Here is a 24245-nt window from a genome sequence, read left to right on the forward strand (position 1 = left end):
CCTTTTGTCAGAGAGACAATCAGAACAGTCCATAGCAGTAGGAGGTTATTGTGGCTGGCTTAACGTGGCCCAGGAATGGGAGGAGAACATGCTGGATTCAGTGCAAAGTACTTTATTTTACTTTTTTCCCCTAATCAATGAATTAGGTGTTGTTTTCTTTAACCCTCTATGAACCACATACTATTATTAGTGCATTTTACAAATGAGAAAACCAAAGCACAGAGATACTGAGAGACTTGTCCAAGGTCACACAGCTAGTAAGTTGTCACAGCCTGAATTCAGACTCAGGCATTGTGGCTCTACAGCCCAGGTTCTCAACCATGGTGGTGTACTGCACGCCAGAAAGTGTGGTGGCCTGGACAGGGGGACCATAATGTGCAGGAAGTGGAGGCAGGTACAAGCATGGCATTTATTTGTTCACTCATTCCTCCAACAAGTAAGCAACTTCTACCCACCAGACACTGCCAAGTCCTGAGGTGACAGTAATGAACAAGTTAGTCACCGTCCCACCCATAACAATTTTAGGGTCTCAAGGAAGAAAGGATATTGAATAATTGCAGAGGTTAGGCCAGGGTCTAACTAGTCCCAGGATTGGGAAGACTTCCATGTGGAAGTGACTTTCTAAGTGCAGGTGAAGGAAGAGTCAGGACCATGGGGCAAGGAGGGGCAGGTTCTGAGGAGGGTTTCCAGGACGAGGCAGGGCCTGAGGCCGGAAGGGCCGAACACTGGGGAAACTGGTATGGGCTGAGAGGTGGGTTGGGCCCATGTTGCCAGCCCTATAGAACAGGCCAAGGATTGTTAGGCTGATCCTAACAGCAAGGGGAAGCTGCTGCAGGGTGTTAGGCAGGGGCATAGATGTGATCAGATTTGCAGGTTCAGCGTCTCTGCATTGAAGAGCAGGAAGGGATCAGGGAACCGGGCAGGAGGCTGGTGCAGCCATCCTGGAGAGATTTTCTCCAACAGAGAAAATCCCCAGTATGGTTAGGGTATAGATTTACAGGACTTGGTGTTTGGGTGTGGGGAGAGAGTAGGAGGAGGCAGATCTAGGGGACAGACCATGAGTTTAATGTTGGCCGTGTTCACTTGGTAATTCGGTGTAGGCTGGGAACTCAGAGACGAGGGGCCAAGCTGGATGTGCCTGGTGGGAATTGTCCACATACATGGGTGGCATCTAATGCCCCAGGGGTAGATGGGGTGACTTATGGGGAAGGTTTAAAGATGAAAAGAGGGCCCAGGAATAAACTTGGAGGAACTCTGACCTGTACAGGTCAGCTTGAGGGGGTTGCTGGCCAACAGCAGCCTAGGTAGGAAGAAAACCAGTGTGGTGGTCAGAGGCCAGGCAGGGACGTTTAAAAAGGCGGGAATGGGATCTTCAGAATTTATAAAGAGAAAGAAGTAAAAGACAAAACAGTGCACATGCACACTTCCATGTGTGGAGAAGACGAGAAAATGGACTTGTAACAACGTCTGCAAAGACCCATAAGGATGTTTGCAGGACTGCCTCTGGAGAGGGGCATTGTAATCAGGTCGGGGAAACTTAACTGCATACGTTTTGTACTGGTTGGATTTTTAAATTACGTGCATGTATTACTTTTTCAAATTAAAGGTAAGAGATGAAGGATCAATTCCATTCCTCGTCGAAAGTTAACTCAGTGGCTGCTGCTCAGAGATTTTTGGAAAATCAGGCCCAAAAGATGCTTTGGGTCAGCATCGTAGAGAGGTGAGTGAATCTGGCAAGAGCGATTTGGTGACGGGATAGGGAGAGAAGCAGGTGGGGTGGGTGGCACGGTCTGTATGGGAGACGAGAAGGCAGAGGTGTGCAGATAGCCTTGGTGATAGCTCAGTGGTGGAGGTGTGCAGCACGCAGAGGGGTGGAGGGGTGATGGTAAGGTAATGGCCAACCCCCATTTCTTTATCTCCACAAAACTGTCATGTGCTCACTGCACTCCCTAGCTGGGGTTTAACCCCCATGGAGGAGGAGGCCGGCTCAGCGTATTAAAAAGCTCTTAGTTCCTAATCACAGCTACCTTCTCCAAGTGTCAGAAATCATTTTCTACGGCAGCAGAATCCTCCAGGGAACACCTGCGAAGGTCCCAGTCTTTAGTTGCCAGAACATACCATCCCTCCCCCACGTAACAGGATGAATTGAGACATTTGGTCATTTCTAGTATTGGTCATCTGTATAGTTGACAAAAACATGATGGTTCTCCAGAAGGGACCCTGAGGCTCCCCAGACCCTCCAGACCCTTGCCTCCGTGTTTGCTTACTTGCACCGGTTCGAGGGATGCACCTGCTGAAAGAAAGGATGGTAATGAGTTCATGTGTCTCCTTCTGTCACCTGCTAAGCTCACACTGACTGTCCCTGCTCCAGACGCAGCTTTACACGTGACAGTAATGATGGCATTGGGACCACGGGCCTCACCTCTGTGGCCCACTGACACCTCCCCTGTCAGCATACCTCTTGCCCATGGACTCCTTTTGATTTGGTCTCCAGAATTCCTGGAGCTCACCATTCTGAATAGCCTCCCGAGTTGTTTGCACAGCGCTCTGGATTCCTCCTGTGACCCAGCCCCTCCGGATTCCCACAGCCCTCTTGCCTTAGCTGAGTCCCAGCCCTCCTCCCGCCCTGCCGGCCTCTCCTGAGATCTGAGCTCCTTCTTGCACTTTCCACACCTAAGAGTCAGGGTGGGCTGTGGATGGCGGCCTCCCTGTCACACCCTTAGCACCTCTGCAGCTCCCACATCTGGCTGTCCCGCTTTCAGCCTCGTGACTCTCCCCTGTCATTCCTTTCATACCCTGAAACCTTGGCTCAGCCTCACTGTTGTCCTCTTCTTTCCAGGCCCGGCCATCATCCTGGGTAGCAGCTGGGACCATCTCCATCTAGCAACCTGCTCTTCCATTCTGGCCACCCACTCCATGACCCCTCCCCTTGTCCCCAGAAGGGCTCCACCTTTGAAACCTTAACTCCCTTCTTGCTCTCAGGCCACCACTTCCTGGAATCCCTCCTGTGTTTCCTCTTACTCCCCTTTCCAGGAGAGCCCAGCCTCCCAGGTGTCAGCCTCCTCAACTTGCTCACCTTTCTACCAGTTTTCTAGCCAAACTCAGCTCATAAACAATGGATATGTCCATCTATCTCCTGGGCCTGGACCCAGCTGTGGGTGACAACTGAAGACAGTTACACAACCACAGTTCCCACGGTCCCCTCTGTCCCCAGGCAGAGCCCAGGCCCTCTGAGTCAGCCCTCACCGAGCTCCCGGCCACTCTCCACTCTCACGTCTTCTCACCGGAGCCACCCTCCAGCTCACTCCTCACCCCTCGACCTCACAGACAAAACAGGCTGCCACCATTTCCCTCACCCTCTCCCGCTGGCGTCACCATCCATTCCCAGCCTCTTGCCTGAGGACACTGCACTGGGTTGTATTTCTTGGCAGGCTTAGGAAAACCTCCCTGGAGTCATTTAGAAGACGGTGCAATTCTGTCACGTAAGGGTAAGTGAATTTACCAAAACAGACAAAACCAAGAAAAGAGTCCCTATCCCTCCTACCTCGGGGCAAAATAGGACACCTTGTGATTTAGGCAAAGTTACCAGCATCTTCCATCATTTCTGCCCCAAGATTCTTAACTGCTCCCAGCATGCAACTGAGTGAGGTCAGCCTGTAGAGTGAAATGAGCTGGGAGTCACCACTGACGAGCTGTGGAAACCCAGCTTCTCAGAGCCTCAGTTTCCATGTCCGTAAAATGGGGACTGACAGTAATTCGGGCCACTGTGGGTGGGGGACGTGAGATCACACACACAAACGCTTGCAGCCCACAGTCCTGCTCAGCAAGCTGTTGGCACGTGAGTGCCAGCTCCCCTTCACGTTGTCACCCAATAACAGAGCAGGCAGGCAGCCGGCCAGGTTCCAGCACTTAAATAATCAGCTGAAGGGCAGTCCCTGACCTCGCAGAATTTACCACTTAGTGAGGAGGACAGATATTAAGCGAATAAACTCACAAATATACCATTACTGACTAGGCTAAGTGCTGTGACAAAGTGATATGACTAGCTGAGTATTAGCCACAGCACAAAGTCTCTCCATCCATAAGAGGTCGTTGGGGAAGAGGGGAGGCCAGACAGGAAAAAGGGAGCAGAAGGGCCTCGGCCAGCAGTGTCTGACCCGCACGTGGGCTGAGGAGAGGACCTGGGGATTGAAATTGGTGGCTGAGTCTGCGCCTTTGTGAACAAACTGGTGGGGAAGGCGCATCCAGCATTCTCAGCAGCTCCTTTGTTCTCAGCTGCTGCCCCGTTGTATTCATAGCTCCAGGCCTGCCCACCTGGCTGAGCTTTCCTGAGGGAGCAGAGAGCCCCTTCCCTGCAGGTGGGCACTGTGACCCTGACATGGTCACCCCACCACTGTGAGCCTCAGCTGGCCTCTGACAGTGGGAACAGTCCAAGTGGCACCTGGAGCACAAGGGAGCATAACAACGGCCAGGGCACAGCCCGTGGCTCATCCCATGGCTCATCCCTCCACACCCCAAGGGGCCTCCCTGACTCCACAAGCACTGCTTGAGGTGGAACGAGAGAAGTGAGTGGGTTGGTGGATGCAATGGCTAATTTTATGTGTCAGCCTGCCTGGGCCATGGGGTGCCCAGGTATTAAATATTATCCAGTGTGTCTATGAGAGCATTTCTGAGTTAGGTTAGTGTTTGCATCTGTAGACTGAGTAAAGCAGGTGGCCCTCCCAGTGTGCTGGGCATCATTCAGTCCCTTAAGGGTCTGAATAGAACAAAAAAGTGGAGGGAGAACTTACTCTCTGCCTGTTTGAGCTCAGAGACCAGTCTTCTCTGGCACCGGGACTGACACATCAGCTCCCCTGGTTCCTGGACCTTCAGGCTTGGACTGGAACCACCCCACTGTCTTTCTGGATCTCCAGCTTGTAGATGGCAGGTTGTGGGACTTCTCAGCCTCCATAATCACATGGATCAATTCCTTATTTTATAGACATGGATTGATAGATGATAGATAGATAGATAATAGATGATAGATAGATAGATCGATCGATCGATCGATCGATCGATCGATCTCTTATTGGTTCTGTTTTTCTGGAGAATCTAATACCGCTGTAGAACTTTCCAGTTTGGCTCACAGATCAATTCAATTAACTCCAGGTCAGCTGCATCTAGGAGCATTGAGGCCTGAGGCAGAAGCAAAAGAGGGAAGCCAAGAGACGGGGACATGATGCAGGGAAACAGTAGCGTGAGCTACGGGGCCCCCAGGAGGAAAGATGGCTGAGGAGAAACCCAGGTGGGAGTCTCTAGGTGGAGGATTTGAGGCAAAGCTAAGCAGAGGCTGGAGAACAGAGCAGGGATTTGGATGGGAGACCACTGGAAAAGTCCAAAAGTGTCTGGCCTTTTCCCATAGGAAACGACACCAAGACTGAGGAACAGGGGACGAGTGCAGTGTGTGGAGGTGAGCGCTCTGGCACTAGACGTGCTCAGAAGCAGAAGCTAGAGGGCCGTGCGAGTGTTCTCTGCTACAGAAAAGCCTACGAGCTGCAGGAGCTTCAGGCAAGACTAAGCCAGTGGCTCGAAGTCCGAATCACCAAAGGCCTGCTTCCCTTCTCTCTTCTTCGGCTTCCAGGGTGTTGGCTTCCTCCTAAACCTGCCTCCCCAGAGCTCACAGGACTTATGCCGGTGGCTGGAAGAGGGGGAAGGCCAAGACCCACAAGTCACCTGGCAGGGAAGGGGAGGCATTGCCACCAAGAGCATGAAGGCTTGGAAGCCAAGTGGCCAAGACCAACCTGGGGCCCCTGTGAGGATCATCTGTGAGGGAGGGACTCTGACCGAAGAGGCGAGGCTGGGCGACTTCCCAGGTCCCTTCCGACCTAGGGATCCCATGACTGTAAATAAGAAGCACACATCTGTCTAGTGCCCAGTGGTTCAGGGGCACAAGTGAGGCCTGGTGCCAAACGCCAGATGCCCCCTCAGACCAAGGCTCACGTCTGGCAGCCACTTCAAGGTGACCTGACTGTGCTTCCCACGTTCCCCAGAACACACTCATCCTCCAAGGGGAGCTGAGCCAGTTCACTGCCAGGGCTGGTTGTCACTTGGATTGCTTTCAATTTTCTTCTGCTCCACTAGGGTCCTTTAGAGAAGCTGAGAGATACGCACTTTTCCTGGCATTGACGGCTATAGAATCCTGAGTTTTCAGATAGAAGGGCAGCTCCAGGGCGATAGAGAGCACTTACTCACCTGAGCTTATTTAGCTCATCACAAGCGATGACCACAAGTTTGAATAATTTCCAAAGAAGCAAGAGCTGGGGGGAGGCCAAAGATGGGCCTCTACATCAGCTTCTTGGCTCGTTCTCACATTTACTTTTGAAACAATGGCTACCATCTAGGTGGACCGCAACTGTTCCCTCTCCTGCACACAGCAGGACCTGAATATATTGTGACAGGTCACACCCCGCGCCCATTTCTTTGTTCTCCGTTCATCTAAGCCCAATGGGGTTCCTGGACCCTCCCTCCTCGGAGGTGCTGTAAAGTGGGGGGGGGGATGAGGGGGGGATGAAGGAGCTCTGCTGGTGGGTCCCTGGATCAGGCCACATTGTCTAAAACAGCGGGACAGGAACCAAGCCCTCTGCTGGAGCAGGGCCCCAGGGCGGGAACAGCTGTTGCAGTGCCTTCATGTTGTGCTCAGTTTCACCTGCAAAGGAAGGCTGTATGCATTTAAATGTGACTCAAAATGATCTGAAAAGCCACCATCTTGAATAGGTTTTATTTAAATTTTACAGAAACCTGATTAGAGTTAAGTATGTAATTATAAGTCCAGTAACAATTCTACAAAAATGCACATACAATGCCAGAATTCCTTAAAAGCAACTAATATCAGATTCTTGTTTTGCATAAAACATGCATTAATATCAACTGCCACATGTTGGCCAAAATCAGTCTCTACAAGAAGAGACGGTCCAATACAGTCAATAAGAAAACTAGTTGTGAACAACAGGTAAAAAAAAGAGGTTTTCTGGTTAATGTAAAAGGAACAGTACCTTTCCTAAAACAAGCCCTTCAGCACTGAGTGACGTGTGTTATTGTGCTGCACAGTAATGCATCGCCTCCAAGACTTGGTCCTGACCTGTCATGAGTGAGGAATTTTCTGGTCATCAAATCCAATGTTTGAGAAGATATAAACTTTCAGGCCACAACAATGCACAACCAGTACCACCGTGCAGAGGCGGTTCAAAACTCCTCAGACCTGAAACAGAGCTCCCAAACTGCGGGTGTAAACCATCTCGAAGATGCTGTGAGCTCTCCCCTGGCCTTTTCACCCTTTTCTACAAGGCCAGTTCAGGGCACACAGGCACCTCCTATGGCCCCAGGACCTTCCGGCTCCACACATCACTCTTCATGAGGATCTGTAATTAGGAGGTTTGATGCAGAAAAACACGAGTTGTACCATATCTCTGAGGCCGTGACTTTCTGTAGGCCTAGTTCACCTCATCCAGGGATCAGTGGGCACTAGTATACGTGACTGCTGGACACACAAAGAATATTAATATACACTTGCGGCCCCAAAGCCTCAAGTACTTACAGTTATACGCCTCAAAGTGTGTTGTCTATTGTCAGGAAAGATCACATTCCTCCAGAGGGAGAGAGCAACCGAGGGATCTCTGCTCATCAAAAGGTGTTTTCCACATAGACTAAGGGGCTTTAAAGGGATTTCAAACCAACTGAAAGGACTTCCCCTCAAATACAGGGTTTTATACAACATCCCAGGAGGTTCTTCAAAAGAAGACCTCATAGTCACGAGGGACTCAGCTGTGGACATTAACGTTTATATACATAAAGCTCATCATTTGCGCAGCCTAGGGCCTTGTTTGGAATCCCTTCCACACAGTCTGCCTCTCCCAACACAGGGCACTCACTGCCCTGCTCGCTACAAGTAAGCTAAGCCAGTATCTCTTTTCTTCAGCACAGATTTAATGGGGAAAAAATAATAATTTATTGAGGTTCTAATAACATTTTCTTAACAGAACAGTATCAAAATAGGTCTGTTTTTAATATATGCTTATGAATATCCCTGATAATATAAAGAAACCCAGAGGACTTTGTAAACCACCAAGATGTCACAGGGTAGTACCCGGTCTGTTTTCTAGGCAGCAGAAGAAGGGCAGATATCCTGGCAGGTTTTCTCCAGGAAGCCCTGTGAGCACTACAGCACTGGAATTCTAATATTCTAGTGCCAGTAGATTTGTGAAAGCAACTTTCACTTTAAATTTATTAGTAAAATGCGTAACAAAGGTTGGCTTCCTCAAACCTGTCATCAGCCAATCTCCCTGCCTGTGACAGACATCTGGGCCAGAAAACCATCAGTCCTGGCTACTCTGGGGGTTAGGCGCAGAGGAAGCAAGCTCTGAGGTCAGTTCTAAGCTGTGAGCAAACCTCAGAAAGCAGGGATGTGGGACAAGGGAAAGACCAGGCTTGAGGAAGCTTTGACCCAAGGCACCACGATCATAGGGGGAGGGGTCCTGGAGGGTCCAGCTGACTGGAAGAGAACCTCTGAGGTGCTCCAGAGTGGGGCCTGGAGACAGCAGCTCTGCGGCAGAGGAGACACACTTGGGAGTTAAAGAACCGATAATCAGGAAAGAAAATAGTTTACTTTGTCAAAACCAAATCAAACTTCTTGAAACTTACGAGCAAAGAACCCTGGGTAGACTGGGGTGGGGGCTGAAGTCTGTGTAACGAGATGCATTTAGGTGAGTCAGAAAGAACGCTGGTTGTGAAATCAGCATAAACATGGTGGCTACTGTATCAAGGAGAGTGAAGGAAGCTCAAGGCTGGAGGAGGAGGCCTCTCCGAAGAGAGGACGGAAGAGGACCAAATGTGAAACATGCCTCTTTTATTCCTGGAACAGTAGGCGGCATTGTCATTGGCCTGGAGGAGAAGGCGTCACACCTCACTCTAGCTGCAATAATACTGCATCCCATCCACTCGTCTTCTCTTTTTTGACTGAAATTCTTCAAAGAACTGCTGGATGTCCTCTCTCTTAACCACCTGTTGATGAAAAGCAAAGATTAGGAAAGGAAACCTGACGCATTACAGAGCAGCCATAGCTGGTGGAAACATGCAGAGTCAAGTCCAGTGATACTGCTGATGAGGGTTTTTTCAAGAGTAATTCATTATCCTATGTCCATTTCCTAGCTGAGCTCAGCTGGGCTCGCAGAGCGCGGCCTGGTCGGAGTCAGGCAGCAGGAAGAACAGCTGCTGGCGCGGAGCGGAGGCCCCACCACCAGCCCCGGTTCCCGCCTCCCAGCGAGGTGAAAGGTGTGTGTGTATCTAACTGGGCCATTTGAAGGGCAGGTGAGAGGCAGCGCCTGTGGAACGCTGCCCGGCACGGAGCAAGCTGGCAGTGGGCGTGAGCAGACGAGAAGAGTGGCAGAGCCACACGAACACTGAGGGGCCTACAGGTCTCCCAAGGCCACTGTTCCCCGCATCACTCAGCTGTCTCGCGAACGTCCTTCAGCTCCGCATAAGCCCCCACAGCAAACAAAGTCTGCCTTTTTGTTTTTTGTTTTTTTTCCTCTCAGATTTGTGCTTTCTCCTTTACTGAAAAAAAAGGAACCCCAAACTCTTTCCTCTTAAAGAGTCCAAAATTAAAGGTGTTTGCTACACAAACAGAAAAATTGGCAAAAACTATAGACGCACTGCTCTCAGTAAATGAAATATCTATGTTACGCACTAAAAATGAGAAAGTTATCTTCTATTTTATTGGAAAAAGGATTGAGCATCACACAGAAGTGTTTATGATATTAGCAAAATAAAACATCAAAAATAAGAAAATAAGATGAAGGGGAAATACTGATGAAAAAGTAAACCAGGATGACCCAAAAGGAGTCCTGCTCATCCCAAGAGTGACTCTGCACTACAACTGACAGGGCTGTAACAGGTAACATTCTTATTATTATAAAAGAATAAAGGTGAGGCAGGGAGAGGGAGGGAAAGAGGAAAAAAAAGAAAGCACTGGAATGCAGTGAGCAAGAGGGAGAAAGAAAGTAAGAAAGAGGGCAAGTACTTGTGTGTAAAGTGAAACTCTCCCTCCCACCACCCAGAAGTAAGTGTCGCCCACACCCCCAAGAGGCAAGGCTGCCTCGAGTAACTGACTGGGGGTGAGATACTTACTAATCCTCTAAGTGAAAGGACTTCGCATTTTGTCAGTGACTCTACCAGACTGGTAGCTGACACACCACTTTCACAGGCACCGAGAGAAAGCTGCTGGTCAACAAGTGAGGAATCAGAACCCCTCACAGGCTCAAGGTGGAGAAGGCCAACACACTAAGATGGCTGCAGCTCAGAGCTCTGAGGCGCTGGGTTTAGAAATGTACGCTTGTAACGCGAACAAACAGGATTCTTAGAAGTTCCAGCATGAAGGATCTGTCCCTAGCTCGGATCACAAACAAGCTCTGAAAGGCATTAAAAGGAAATCACTTCTCTAACAAGGACATAACAGGAGGAGACCTACAGTGTGTAATTTTTAGCTTTAAGACATCCTCAAACGGTCACAGCCAACATGCAGAGTAGAAATGTTAAAGATGAAATACTTGGGTCCAGTAATATATCATTTTATTGGTTTGTCTCAGAAAATGTATAGTTTCTAAGTGTTATTTTTTTCAGTCAGACACAGACATTAAATAAAAGGCAGTTCATTGTTTGACAACATCTATGCCTTATTAGCATTATCTTCTATGGACAAATACAACCAAAGCAGACAGGCTTTATGACAAGGTAAGGTGTTTGTAAAGATCTAGTTAGTAATGTCAAAAACAAACAATAAAAAAATGTTTTTCTGTCCTTTTAAATCATCACATCAGATGAAAAAATTATCTCAGACTCATAAAGAATGGCTCCTGTGATAACAAAGATCCATACACGGAAGATACATGTGAAGACTCCGGATGAAACTGTTTCAAATGTGAATAGAAAAAGACAACATATCTACTTTTTTAAATGTGATTTTAAGAGCGTGCATAATAAAATCCACAAAGAGCATGGCAACCAGCTACACAAGAGCAGAGGCAAGAGCACGTGCTTTGACACAGCTGAAGGACCCTGAACAGCCACCAACAGTGCCGAGGATAAAACAGTTACACCCGGGGACATTCTTTGTTCTAGTGAGAGAAGCCAGAGGGCACATCAAGCAGAGGAGGATGGCCTTGGCAACAGTAATGAGAGTAACTGTGGGTTAAGAACTGCTGGGGAACGGGAAGACGTCCATGGTGACAGTGAGAAAGAGACTCTAAAAAAGGAGAAAACCATTTAAGAAGGCTCGTTTAATGTCTGACTTCACAATTCATCTTGCAGAGAGGCAGCACTGTGACCCGCCCAGATATCCAGGCAGCTACAAGTTCTTCCCTCATTTATGAGAAAGCAGTCAGCTGGCACAGAGCTCTTCGAAGAAAGCAAGTCTCAGGGCATGTCCTGAGTGTCTGTCAGACCCATGGCTGACTTCATTTGTACGTCTGGCTATAGCAGAGCAAAACACTTACTGTCCATAAGGACAACTGTAGGACATGAAAAGAAACGTTAAATTTTGTTTTATACCTGCCTCTGGAAGATAAAAAAGTATTTTAGAAGAAAATTCCATCACAAACGTATGAGTAGTAAAGGACTAGGAAGTATTGGCAAATTCACCTGGAAGATTATTTTAAAAGAGTACACGCTAGAGTTAGTGTCACCCTTCAAAGTATACAGACTTTCCTTACCAGCAAGAGAAATGTTTTAGCCCTCAAGCATAAAGTTCTTTTTATATGAAAATGAATATATGCATGTATATGTATGACTGAAACATTACGCTATCCACCAGAAATTGACACAACACTGTAAACTCATTACACTTCAGTAAACTGAATGCATGATCAAAAAAAAATTCTTTTATTCTAAACTATAAAATTCAAAATCACAGAAAAGGGGTCTGGCTTTAATTTTTTTCCTGCCTGGTCATTTTCTCCTTCCTTTCCTTTCCTTCCAAGGATCCCTGCTTGAAGGTCAGGACGAGGAGAATCGTCATGGTTGATCCAATGGCCCTCTCCTAAGCTACGACTACTCTCTCCACGTCCTGGGTGACTGCTCCGTCCCTCACTCAGAGGGTTGGGAAGGACTCCTGATGTGACTGGTCCGCTGGTGTTCCACTGCCCCTTACTGATTTCTCTTCCCTCTGCCTGCATTAAGCTCTCAGTCATCTTTTTCATCAAAGAAAATGAACATGGAATGCAGTATGGAGGGGCCTCAAAATACTAAAAATAGAACTACTATAGGATCCAGCAATTCCACTTCTGGGTGTATGTCCAAAGAAAATGGAAACACTAATTTGAAAAGATAAATGCACCCCAATGTTCATAGCAGCATTATTTATAATAGTCAAGATATGGAAGCAACCTAAGTGTCCATCAACAGATGAATTGACAAAGAAGATGGTACATATACACACACACCCTCTATGGAATATTAGCTATAAAAACGAATGAAATTCTGCCATTTGCAACATGGATGGACCTAGAGAGAATTATTATGTTTAGTGAAATAAGTCAGAGAAACAAACACTGTATGTTATATATGTGGAATCTAAAAAGTAAAACAAACAAATGAATATAACAATACAGCAACAGACTCAGATACAGAGATCAAACTAGTGGTTACCAGTGGCGAGAGAGAAGGGGGGAGGGAAAAGTTAGGGGCAGGGGATTAAAAGGCATAGACTACTATGTATAAAATAAATAAGTTACAAGGTTATATTGTGCAGCAAAAGGAATATAGCCAATATTTTATAATAACTTTAAATGGAGTACAATCTATAAAAATATTAAATCACTATGTTGTATACCCAAACCTAATACAATACTGTAAGTCAACTATACATCAATAAAAAAAAGAAAAGAAAAGAAAAGAAATTTTATTCAAACATACAGGGCTATGATTAAAATTATTTAACTCAACTTACTGTGCCTTCATCAGCAAATCTTTTGAGATAGTCTTTAAGTTCAGTCTTCAAGTCATTGTATTCTAAATCAAAACAACCAAAAAAGGACATAAATTTTAGATAAGCCATTTGCATTTAGAAACAAAGTATTTCTTGACCATTGACATTTAAGTACGTTAATAGTTTAAACTATATTTTTCTTTACGTGAAATCTGTGTAGAAACTTGTTCTCAATTTCTCCTAAATTCCTTCATTTTGACATCTGGGACCCTTCTTCATTAAAAAAAAAAAAAAAAAAAAAAACCTCAAAAAGCAGAGTTACCTTCACTCCAAAAAAGATTAGCTAAGAATTTTTTAAAAGGTTTCCCATCTCTTTGGAATTCTAGCGCTTGAAATACCTTGGACTTGTCAAACATTAAGTTTTGAAATTCGTACACTCACTCAACAGTTTATGTTACGTACAAGGCACCTTGAGGACTACAAAAATCTTTTAGATGCAGCCTCTGTCCTTGAAAAGATTTTAGCCTAATAAAGGCAAATAATCAAATAGTTACAAATACAAGACAGAAATAATCAGCGTCCATAAAGGGGCACAAAGGTGGCATCTGAGTAGAAACTGGCTAGGATAGAAATTGGTAAAATAAGTTGGGCAGGGGGTAAAAAATGTAAAAGCCTGCAATTAAGAGTTTGGGAAAACTTTCCCCTCTAGTGGTTTCCTGTGAACCACTGACGCATCCTCAAGAACTGTCAGAAATATGGTATGTTTTTCTCAAAAAGATGACATGCAATGTTCAATGAAAACTATTTCAATGGATGGGGAAAGAAATTGATTTCCTATTACTCTTTACTCATACATCTACCCTTAATCAAAACAGCATGTTATGGTTTCTCAAGCAAGTAACTGCTCTAGCATGTAATCCTGATTCAACAGTAATAGTAGCTAAGTACCCAGCAATATGAGAATTAAGCACATGTAGCTGAAGCCTGCTATGCAATTCCAAATTGAAACATCTTTGTGTTAAAAAAATGGAATTAGCTGTCCTCTTTATACATTTTTTAATAGTGAAGGAAATGTCATCAACTTCCTGAATTTTCACACTCAAATAGTATTTACCACAAATAAGTTCCACTTGTTGGACTCTGTTCATGCTGTTAAGGGTGTCCATTAGCGGGTCTCTCCTGTCAGCTGCCTGGTCAACCTTGCCTTTGTTTTCGTAAGCCAGAACTGTGTCATGTTCATCTGTCAGGAACAGGACATCTAGATCGCCATACATTTTCTTTAAAAAAAATAAAACCAGTTTCCCCATTAGAACTGTATGTCATCCTCAGAAAGTCAACTTCATGAGAATCACTAAAAATTTATTTAATTTTTTAAAGTTAATATCCAGAAAAACCCGAGCCTTTTAGCACAGAGTTGCTCGAACAATTTATTCTTTTTGCCCACATCTCTTTTAGAAATGTCCCAACTTCCCAGTAGACGTATGATTTAAGAGATCTTTATTTAAAACCACTGACTTACTGTAACTTTCAAATAATTTGTGTTTCCAAGAAAGTCTAATATAAAAAAGATAAGCTATTTTCCACTGAAATGAAGATAAGTAAATAAAAAGTATTGCATAATTCTTAATGTGTTCTATAAGCAATCAGATTGCAAATACTATTTCATAAATTTGCTTAATATAAAAAAATTTCTAAGTTACGTATACTCTAATATCAATTTCATAAACATACTTTCCAGGTGTTCTTATTTTAGGCATCAGCCCACAAAACATACTAATAGTGACCTTGATCAGGTACTTACCATACAGTCTTCACAGGTACATAACTTGCTACGCCAGTTCACCGGCCAATAGGTGGCAGTGTCTTTCTTTATAAATTGCTTAGCTTTAAGCTCCTGAAGTTTGCAGCCAGACTGTGATTCTGTGCTGAGATGTTGATTCTTAAATGCTATCTGAAATTAAAATAACTTTTGAAGTGTGTTTTTTAAACTATCATAGTTTTCATAGTTTAGATTTTGTCACAGGATTTCTTTAGGCAAAGGGTACAAATGAAATCCAAAGCTATACTGGTTATTAATACTTAGAATTAGTTTTGCTTAAGTTTTATTTCTTTTATAGCTCAGATTTCATGTTACCTGGAGACCAGATTCAGAACTCGAGCTGGTACATGGTTCGTTAGTCTGCTCGGCTTTAACTTCCTTCACAGCGTCCTTTCCATGTTCTGGAACATCCTCTTTGAGGGCACTATCTTGATGAGTTCCATTTTCAGATTTGATTACTTCCTGATCACCTATTCCATCAACATTCAGCACCAATCCATCATCCTCAGCAGTTACTTTGGTTACTGTGGGTTCAATGAAACACACACACACACACACATCCACAGACTATATTAGACAGTGAAATCACTTAGTCTGATTAAAAAATATGTCAGAATCTGGAAAGAAGAAATCAACCTTAATCCATGGAATAATGAGAGAGGAGAGAATACTTTTTTAGATTATACCTGCCTACTCCAGAGTCAAATATCTAAACAGGTTGTTTAAATATATCACTAGGTAAGCACTTTATATGTGAAAAACAAAGGAAAATACTATAGATACTAAAAACAGAAGGACACCTCAAGCAAGGAAAGCAAGAAAGAAGGCAAAAGCTAATCTCTCTAAATACAAAAAACACTTAAGAAGCAAAAAGCAGTAGAAAGAGATTTAACTGCAAACCCAGGTAGAAAAGTAGTTTTGCAAAAACAGTAGCTTTTCTTTATGAGAAGAGGAAATTGAAAAGGATGCGTGTGGAGAGAAGTACTGTGAAGGAGAGAAGAGAAATGATAAGGGAACTCATGCAGCATAATGGCACTTCAGTTTCATAGGAAATGAGGCCATCTGCTGACCGGGAAGGAAATGAACGAGGGGCAGAGGGGAACAGCTAAGAAAACCCAGTGAATGGGAAGTAGATTCAGGTTCAGAGGAAAGTGAGATGTGATTGGAACAAGGGCACACCAAGTTTAAGAACTTCAAGACAAGTAAAAAATGTAGGATGCTGCTTGTGGTTTGTATGGTGAAGTGTTCCCAAAAGATGACAAAGGCAAGAAATTATGAGGCCAGAGCAGCAAGTACTAGGAGTAACGACCACTTAAAAAATAAATTAAGTAACACATATAGCATTACCAATAAAATAAAATATTTAATGCCTCAAGACCATTCATTGCTGATTAGTTGTTTTAGTCAATTTCTTAGAGTAAAATAGAAACACTAGACGACAAACTGTGCCACCACCCTCCCCAACCAACAGCACGTCTTACATTTTAAGAACAACTCATTTTGGTTCTGTTTATCTTTCAAAATCCCATTCAAAACTGTGTCCTCCATTTGCTCTAATTCTGGTCTCATCCATACTCTGCATCATACCATTTAAGAACAAATTTTGCCTTGGTAGTCTCCCAATCAATCTATAAGCACCTCATGGAGAAGGAATAGATCTTATACTTTTTTCTGTACCTCAAAGTCCAGTTAAAAATAGTTGCTAAAAATTCTGTACTGAACATACACATTTGACAAGCACAAGCTGGCGGCATACCAACTCCACAGACACCTACCTGCCAATTGTGCAGCGTAAGCCCACAAGAAAGAACAGCGTTTCATGCACGCTTGGCACACCATCTCTTGGAAATCCCCACTCTCAGGGGGAATGGCACCAAGATGCTGTGAACACAGAAAACCGAGTATTTTCCTCTTGATTACCAAATGGCCCAAAAACCTCATTATTTTATAAAATATTGCAATCAGACACTGATATCTTTATAGTATATTTTTAGAAGAGTAATTATAATGTAAAATATAATACAATTCCAAAAGACAAGCTCTTTTCTCTTTTTGTGAAGACAATGGCTTTAAAAGGTAAAAGCTCTCCTTACCCTTCCATGAAACCAGTCTTCACAGACTACACACTGGATCATCTCATCTGGAATCTAACATGGAAAAGCAGTTCATCTGTTAATGATGATAGCAAATTCTGGGACACAAAAGTCATTAGAACTAGATGTTAAATAATTCTCTACCGATTCTGTTAGACCACTACCACCTGCCAGAAGTCGAGGGTACAGGGAGAAACAGCAATTCAAGAGGCCAAGGAAGTTCATTCTTACGAACTGGTGTTACAGGATTGCACTCAGATGAGAGCTTTGTGAGCGTCATCAAAGCCTTCATGTCAGTTACTTAATAGCTGATTCTCACAAAACTTTATAAATAAGTAATATATTCTTATTTCATACATAAATCTAGGCCCAGGGAGGTAACGCAATTGACCACTGTAGAAAAGACAGCTGGGCTTTTTCCCACACTTTGCTGCCACGTAACTTTGAAAAGTAAACGTTACAACTTCTTGACAACATGGACAGCAACAGTTCTCTGATTTAAACAAATTAAATAATTAAATAATTAAATTCTGGCCCTAGGAAAATTATATACTGAAGGGCATAGACTATTTTTGCAATGATTTTCCCTTTATTCCTAGGTTTTCATATCTACTGATTAACATTCTAATGTTGTTCTGTCCTTTCTCTGTCATGATTTCTTAAAGGGGAAAAAAAATGTATGTATATATAATGCAGTTTTATTCTTTCTTCTGCTTTGATCAATTTATTCATCATCTTATTTTCTGTCTTATGATTCAACAATGTTATAACACTTTACCCCAAAACTTAAAATATCATTTTAAAGTTTTATCTTTGTTAACTAAAGACATCTTCAATTTGTTTCTCTATATAATATAATTTAATTATATAGTTCAATAATTATAGTTACAACTAGAAAGCAAGGAAGAAGGCAGAAAGCTAATTTTTCTAAATAAAAAAAACACTCCTTCATCAACTAATCTTTGACAAAGGAGGCAAGAATATACAATGGAATAAAGACAGTCTCTTCAGCAAATGGTGCTGGGAAAACTGGACAGCAGCATGTAAAACAATGAATCTAGAACACTCCCTTACACCATATACAAAAATCAACTCAAAATGGATCAAAGACTTAAACATAAGACAAGATACAATAAACCTCCTAGAGGAAAACATAGGCAAAACATTATCTGACATACATTTCAAAAATTTTCTCCTAGAAGAAATAAAAGCAAGAATAAACAAATGGGACCTAATGAAACTTACAAGCTTCTGCACAGCAAAGGAAACCATAAGTAAAACAAGAAGACAACCTACGGAATGGGAGAAAATTTTTGCAAATGAAACCGACAAAGGCTTGATCTCCAGAATATATAAGCAGCTCATATGACTCAATAAGAAAAAAATAAACAACCCAATCCAAAAATGGCCAGAAGACCTAAACAAGCAATTCTCCAAGGAAGACATACAAATGATCAAAAGGCACATGAAAAAATGCTCAATATCACTAATTATCAGAGAAATGCAAATCAAAACTACAATGAGGTATCACCTCACACCAGTCAGAATGGCCGTCATTCAAAAATCCACAAATGACAAATGCTGGAGAGGCTGTGGAGAAAGGGGAACCCTCCTACACTGCTGGTGGGAATGCAGTTTGGTGTAGCCACTATGGAAAACAGTGTGGAGATTCCTCAAAAGACTAGGAATAGACTTACCATATGACCCAGGAATCCCACTCTTGGGCTTGTATCCAGAAGGAACCCTACTTCGGGATGACACCTGCACCCCAATGTTCATAGCAGCACTATTTACAATAGCCAAAACATGGAAACAGCCTAAATGTCCATCAACAGGTGACTGGATAAAGAAGATGTGGTATATTTATACAATGGAATACTACTCAGCCATAAAACCGACAACATAATGCCATTTGCAGCAACATGGGTGCTCCTGGAGAATGTCATTCTAAGTGAAGTAAGCCAGAAAGAGAAAGAAAAATACCATATGAGATCGCTCATATGTGGAATCTAAAAAACAAAAACAAAAACAAAGCATAAATACAGGACAGAAATAGACTCATAGACAGAGAATACAGACTTGTGGTTGCCAGGGGGGCAGAGGGTGGGAAGGGATAGACTGGGATTTCAAAATTGTAGAAAAGATAAACAAGATTACACTGTATAGCACAGGGAAATATACACAAAATGTTATGATAACTCACAGAGAAAAAAATGTGACAATGAGTGTGTATATGTCCATGAATGACTGAAAAATTGTGCTGAATACTGGAATTTGACACAACATTGTAAAATGATTATAAATCAATAAAAAATGTTTAAAAAAAACCCACTCCTTCAAATAGATAAATATACAAAAAAAAAAAAAAACCCAATATAAATATGGACCAAGGATATGAAAGGACAATTCAGAGAAAAGGTTATTACAAATGTTTGATAAACTCATGAAAAGATGCATAAATCACCCATGATCAGACAAAGGAAAAATTGTAAAGATACTGTACTTCATCAGAATGGCAACATTTTAAAAGATCAGTAAAATGCTGAGTTGACAGTACTAGGGGAAAAAACACTATCACATACTATTGGTGTTTGAATCTTTTGGCAGACATGATCACAATTTCAAAAACAAATATCCTTTGACCTATCAATTTTACCTCAAGGTATCCATCTACATAAACATTTGCAGGAGTTTATTCAGTTATATTACTGTATAAGAATGTTTACTGCAGCTTTCTTTATAATGCTGAAAAATTAGACAATACCATTCTGCTATAGAACACCTAGGTAACTAACTCATGGCATGTCAAATTATGATGTGATCAGAACAAAATAGATTTGTATTGTTTGACCTGAAAGGATGTCTATGATATACTGATAAGTGAAAAAAGCAAGCTGCAGAAGTGAATGTATAGAATTTTCACTTTTCTCCAAAAAAAAAGAAACTAGAAGTTAAAACCCATATTCACTCACATGTAGAAAAAGGTCTACATATATATGTAACAAAAAGTGTTGGAGGGGAGGCATAGCTCAGTGATAGAGCACATGCCGACCAAGGTTCTGGGTTGAATCCCCAGAACAGCCACTAAAATAAGTAAATAAACCTAGTTACCCCACCCCCCAAGACAAAAAAAAAGTGTTAACAGTGGTTGTGTCTGGGAGGTAAGAAGGTACAGGAGTGAGGAAGAAGAAAAACTCTTTCTAAATTTTATGTATACTTCTAACTGAAATCTTTAAGAGGATCTAGTTAGTTTGTACATCCCATTTCTTTCCTTCTAGGGATGCAAGAAGTTGAAGGTCATTTTTTGGAAAGTGTTCAGGGGAATGGAGCAAACAGGCAGGCAAAGGGGGGAGGAAGAAAAGATGTTCTGGCCTTGAGAAAGTCCTAACCAATATCATTCTCACAATACAAGAATGAGAATAGTTGAGATCTGTACTAGTTGTAGCTCCAGCCCAGATTCATAAGAAGGGATAAACCTAGAATCCTTTTACAATCCCCAAATCCTTCCTGAACAGTTAGAGGCCCAGATATGACAAGAGGTTGAGGAGTGAAGGCTAAAGATGACACAGTCCTGGTGTTAACCTCCAGGTCTCTTACCTCATCTTCAGGATCAGGATAAGGTCTCTTGCAAATGCAATACAATCCAAAAAAGTTGTCATTGTACTTATTGCCTGAATTTATCTTTGCTTTGTCCTGAAAGATATTAATTTCAATATATATGATCTAATTTTAACTAAATTTCATGCATCATGAAATTTGTGCAGTCAACAAATTTGTGCATTAAATGTCTTCCTCCCAGAAGCTGACCTTTAACTTTCAAAGTACAAAAGAATAGTATTCATTCCTATTAAAGGAATACTTTTTCCAGGATACTGGGAAAAAATAGAATTTATTTTCTACACTTTCTTTGTAGCATCTGGGGGAAAACAAATCATAAATATTAATTATCAACTTATGTAAGCTGACATTCACCTAGAATTTCAAAATACTTCTTAGTGTCCAGCTGTGATAGCCAAAACCCCCAGGTAACTAGGAGGTAAAAAGCTGGCAAGGAAACTCTAAAAATAATCCTTGAAGGTGGGAAAAAGCATGACAGTTCTAGCAATGACAATTGAACAATGTAAAATCTCTCATTTTCTCTTTAATTTCTGTTATTTCACTGAAAGTTATTGTAGAAAGATAGTTTTTATTAGCCAAAAGCAGTGAAAAACTCCTGAGTGCACATAACCCATGCTCACTGTTACCAAGTTTTATTTATTCAGTTCTGAAAATGATACCCTTTACTTTAAAAGCCTTAAAGGATGAGCACAATCAACATAGTTAAACCCAAATCACTTTAGAACATACCCCCAAAACCTTTCATATTAATTACAATCTATACTGTAGGCTCTAAACAGGTTACTTAGTTTTCCAGGAAGTAAAAACTGGAATAGAGTCTAATATTGATTTGCCCATTTGCAAAGAATAAGCAAAAGAACTTCATTTTTGGAAAATACTTGGTTTTGTCCACTCAGACAAATATCAATTGCAGCTACTTTTCACACTTTTACAGTTATAGTGCTTACTTACAGGAAATAATTTGCATTCCAAATTTTTAAACTTGTTGTTTCCACAATCACAACGAAAATTTCTGAAACAAAGGAGGAAGAGTCAAGTTTAATTTTTCTTTTAAATCTAATGACTTACTCTTTAAATTCACATCATAGCGTCTTCCCTTTCAACAGGTTCTAGGATCTAAAAAGTGGCCTTGGTTGTTGTTCATATGTCCAATCCAGAATTTCTCCAAGCACATAACAATAAAAGATTTAATAACTCTAGAAATTAACATTAAAAACAAATATCTGTATCACACCCCCCACACTTCCAAACAAAAATAAAATAATGGCAGAGCAGCATTAGGAGAGTTTGTACAATAATTATATTTTAAAAGGTCCTCTGGAAAAATTATTCTCTTCAATTATATTATATAAATCAGTTACATTAAACTTTACCAGTGCATGACTGCTTTGAAGGCAAAAACAAAATTAAGAAAAAAAGTGCAGCTAGGAAAGAATCTAAACATTTGAAAAGCATTCAGCACCAATCTCTGACTGTTTTACCTTTTTGTGTATAGTTCAAATAGTTTATGACTCCCATGACATTCATAACTGCAAGCTAGGCAAATTCCTGCTGGTTCTTCTCCCTCTGGGGTGCAGGTACTACAGGCATATAGTGCTTGTCTCTTTACCGAGCCCTAGAAGACAGCCCCAAAATGGAAAAAGAGAGAGAATAAACTGATGAAAAATGGCAGAGTTACCTAGTACCCATATTAAGATCTGATAAATAATTGAAATCAGATTATCTGCAGTTAAGAGCTTCCTGTAAAAACCAGAGACTAATAATAATAAAAAAAAGCTTATATAAAAGAGTACCAAAACACTGTTGCAAGTTTCACATACTAGTGCTTATTTTCATATAATTTTTTCTTAAAGTGATAGAAGTTTAATATTTCCAGTCAGCTGTGAATAAGCTGGTCTGCTTAATCATTTTAACACATGAAAATGCAGGAGAAAGTGTGTAGGTTTATGTAAGTGATAATCATACTTCAGCTTTGGAAAATGCTTGTGATTCCACCAAAGAGAAAATCAACGCATCAAAGGAATCCCTTTGATTTTTTAGATGTGTGCTGAAGTATTTCAAGGTTAAGTGTCATGGTCTGCAACTTTTTTCCAAATGGTTCAGAAAAAAGAAAGAAAGTATGTTATAATGAAGGGGAAGAAGATAAAACAAATGTGGTAAAATGTTAAAAAGTGAATACATGTAAAGGTACACAGGTGTTCATAATATTATTCTTTCAACTTACTTGTAGGCTTAAAATGTTTCAAAATAAAAAGTTGAAAGAAAAACAAGCAGAACTTTTAGAAATTTTTGATAATGTTTACCCTCTTCTGGGAAGGAAGAAGATACAGGGAAGCTTCTGGGATGCTGGTAATATTCTATTTCTTGGCCTGGGTAGTATGTACTTGCATGTGTTTTTATTTTTGTTTTCCCAAGACTTATTTATGGTTTGTGCAGTTTTCCATATATTTTACTACAACAAAAAATTTTAAGGAAGTCTGTTTTATAAACCTAACTACATTTCAAAAATAACCTACATACAGACTTTGTGAGGGAAAAAAAAAAGGAAAGCCAAGAAAAAGCTGTTTCCGTGCTGACCAAATGTTTTAAAATACCAGCTAACATTTAATACATCTAATACCACGTGTATGAAAAAATCTAACCCCTTGCAGCGGTGGTAACTGGTATTTGATCACAGTCCATAACACATAATGACCACAAGTAACTCGTATCCTCCAATGTTCCATTCCATCCCCTTGGAAGGTAACCTTCTTCCTCCTACCAATTCTCACCTCTTGTTAGTTTTCTTCTACCCACCTTTCTCTATTTTTGTACCTAAAAACATAGGATGAGTCACCAAACACTACATCACACCCCCTCAAATCCCTGTTCACAACATCTTCCAAATGCCTTCTATCCTCCCCTCCTCTCCCCTCCTTTGCCACTGCAACCTGCTGTTCGGGTTCCGTTTATCCCCCTGGGGAGGCAGACTGCAGGAAGACACGGTACTTGCTTCGTGTAGCCAAAAAACCAGCTAACACTTGTCAAACTAAATTGCAAAGGAACCAGATGTCCAGAAGCCCAGCCCACAAGGGGAAATTTTCAAATCCAGAGCTCTCTCTTAACTCTGTTTTGACTCTCCCATTCCTTTCCTGATAAATACTCTTAGAATGGGAAGAGTAGGGACAATGTCTGGATTTGAGAGGTCACGGGGATGATTTCGGGGCACCTAGAAGAGACGGAAGAGGAAGGAAAGAGCAGCTGCTCCAGGGGCAAAGTCTGGAGAATCCTGGGGGGCCGGACAGAGGAAGACCGAGGGAGGAGGGGGGCTCTCCTGCATGCAGGCTGAGGAAGGGGGCCCAGGAGACTAAAGGTAAAAGCGCAGCTGGGCCTGGGATGGGAAAGTCTACGACGAACAGCGGCCCCGGACCACCACGGGGGCTCTGGCTGCGCTAGGCGGGAATAGGGTAAGTCTGGCGGGGAAGAGGAGGTTCAGGGGAATCCAGAAGAGGCGAGGCCCCGGCCGCGCGCCCACCTGTGAGTAAGAGCACTTCTCAGAGTCGCTGCCGCCCAGTACAGCGCAAGCCTCATTCTCCAGCTCCTCGTCCTCCTCAAGTACATCGACCAACGATACCACTGGCTCCAGCTCTGACTGCCGCCCAGCTGGATCCTCGGCTCCGGCCATCCTCAACTGTCACCTGGACCGCCGCTCGGCCCCGGCGGAGGCGGGAAAAGCGGCCGCGGGGGGCGGGGCCGGAGGAGGCGGGGCCGGAGTGTTAGG

At 42.5% G+C, this 24245-nt stretch overlaps 1 protein-coding gene across 1 annotated transcript; it reads right to left on the reverse strand.

Annotated features, from left to right (window-relative positions):
* Nucleotides 1-6741: 6741 nt before the first annotated feature.
* Nucleotides 6742-24223, reverse strand: UBR7 (ubiquitin protein ligase E3 component n-recognin 7). Its single transcript, XM_045505693.2, has 11 exons — nucleotides 24000-24223; nucleotides 21967-22100; nucleotides 21437-21497; nucleotides 20465-20560; nucleotides 16868-16921; nucleotides 16550-16655; nucleotides 15090-15298; nucleotides 14757-14906; nucleotides 14070-14232; nucleotides 12977-13038; nucleotides 6742-9036 (listed from the first exon to the last, which is right to left on the reverse strand). The coding sequence occupies exons 1-11, from the start codon at nucleotides 24147-24149 to the stop codon at nucleotides 8944-8946; spliced, it is 1278 nt and encodes a 425-aa protein (XP_045361649.2). The 5' UTR covers nucleotides 24150-24223; the 3' UTR covers nucleotides 6742-8943.
* Between the last annotated feature and the right edge of the window lie 22 nt (nucleotides 24224-24245).

The sequence above is a fragment of the Camelus bactrianus genome, chromosome 6 (genome assembly GCF_048773025.1).
Source record: "Camelus bactrianus isolate YW-2024 breed Bactrian camel chromosome 6, ASM4877302v1, whole genome shotgun sequence".
Taxonomy (NCBI): Eukaryota; Metazoa; Chordata; class Mammalia; order Artiodactyla; family Camelidae; genus Camelus; species Camelus bactrianus.